A 1,573-nucleotide genomic window follows, 5' to 3' on the forward strand; every position below is an offset into this window, starting at 1 on the left:
ACGACGAGGAGGAGGCCGCGGCGGCGGCGCCCGCGGCGCCCGCGGAGCCCGCGGAGCCCGCGGCGGCGCCCGCGGCGGAGCCCGCGGCGGCGGAGCCCGTGGCCGGGGGCCTGCGGCCGGGCATGTCGCGGCGGAAGCTCGGCCCGCGCTACGGCGCCGACGAGCTCGGCGGCGCGCGGGGCGGGTCCGGCGAATTGGGCGACGAGCCGCGGAAGAAGCTCGGCGCGTTCGCGGGGCAGAAGTACGAGGCGGACGCGAAGAAGGCCGAGCCCCGGCGCGACTACGCGCCTTCAGCGGTCGGCCCGGGGCTTCCCCCAGCGCGGCGGCGGCGGGTCGTCGGGGAGCCTCCGCGCGCTCGACGGCCGCCGGAGCCCGCCGCCCGAGGGCGGCGGCGGCGCCCGCGAGCGGTCGCCGCCGCGGCCGAAGAAGGCGCCGCCCAAGGAGTACAGCAAGCCCGCCTGGGCCAAGGTCGGCGACGAGACGAGCGACAAGAAGACGCTGAAGCAGGCGACGTCGATCCTCAACAAGCTCACGCTCGAGAAGTTCGAGCGGCTCTCGGCCGAGTTCTGCGCGCTGCCCTTCGACTCCGTGGCGCTGGTCAAGGGCGCCATCGACCTCATCGTCGACAAGGCCCAGCACGAGACCCACTTCGTGGGCATCTACGCCGAGCTCTGCGTGAAGCTCTCGGAGACGCCGATGACGGGGTTGGGCGAGGTCGAGAAGGGCAAGAAGTTCCGGCGCATGCTTTTAGAGCGCTGCCAGGCCGAGTTCGAGATGGACCACAGTGCGGTCCAGGCGGAGCTCGAGGCGCTGGAGCCCGGCCCGCGGAAGTTACGGATCGCGGAGATCCGCAAGCTCTACATCGGCCACATGTTCTTCATCGGCGCGTTGTACAAGCACGAGATGCTCAAGGAGTCGATCATGCACCACTGCGTCCAGGAGCTCTTCGGCGACCCCGACGAGCCCGACGGCGAGAAGATCGAGTGTTTGGCGAAGCTCATGGCGACGATCGGCAAGCAGCTGGACGCCGCGGCGCTCGAGAAGAAGGAGTCGATGAAGTTCATGAAGGCCTACTTCAAGCAGCTCAAGAAGCTCGCCGTGAACCAGAAGCTCGAGAGCCGCATCCGCTTCATGGTCAAGGATTTGTGCGAGCTCCGCGACGACCTCTGGAAGCCGCGGCGCGCGGTCGAGACGGCGAAGACGATCGCGGAGATCCACGACGACATCCAGCGCGAGGCCGACATCAAGGCGGGCCTCAAGCCCCGCTCCAAGGTGAACCGCGAGAAGGCCGGCGTTTCCGAGAAGACGGACGACGGCTGGGAGACCGTGCCGACGGCCGGCGGCCGCCGCGTCATGGTCGTCGAGGAGAAGAAGCCGAAGAAGAGCTCTTCCAAGGAGGCGGCCGCGCCCAAGGGCGGGTCCATGGGCTCCTTCGGCGGCTTCGCGTCCCTCACGTCGGAGAAGAAGAAGAAGAAGAAGGACAAGGGCGACAAGGACGAGAAGAAGAAGAAGAAGAAGTCGTCGAAGGACAACTTGAAGGAGCTCGCGGACGACGAGGCCGCCGGTGCCGCGG

The 1,573-nt window shown here is 69.2% G+C and overlaps 1 protein-coding gene across 1 annotated transcript; it reads left to right on the forward strand.

Annotated features, from left to right (window-relative positions):
- Window positions 1-474: 474 nt before the first annotated feature.
- Window positions 475-1,218, forward strand: AURANDRAFT_21900 (hypothetical protein; the record flags this gene model as incomplete). Its single annotated transcript, XM_009036156.1, has 1 exon — window positions 475-1,218. A coding segment is annotated over one exon (744 nt), but the record flags the coding sequence as incomplete, so codon positions are not given.
- Window positions 1,219-1,573: the final 355 nt, after the last annotated feature.

This window comes from Aureococcus anophagefferens (genome assembly GCF_000186865.1).
Source record: "Aureococcus anophagefferens unplaced genomic scaffold AURANscaffold_4, whole genome shotgun sequence".
Taxonomy (NCBI): Eukaryota; class Pelagophyceae; order Pelagomonadales; family Pelagomonadaceae; genus Aureococcus; species Aureococcus anophagefferens.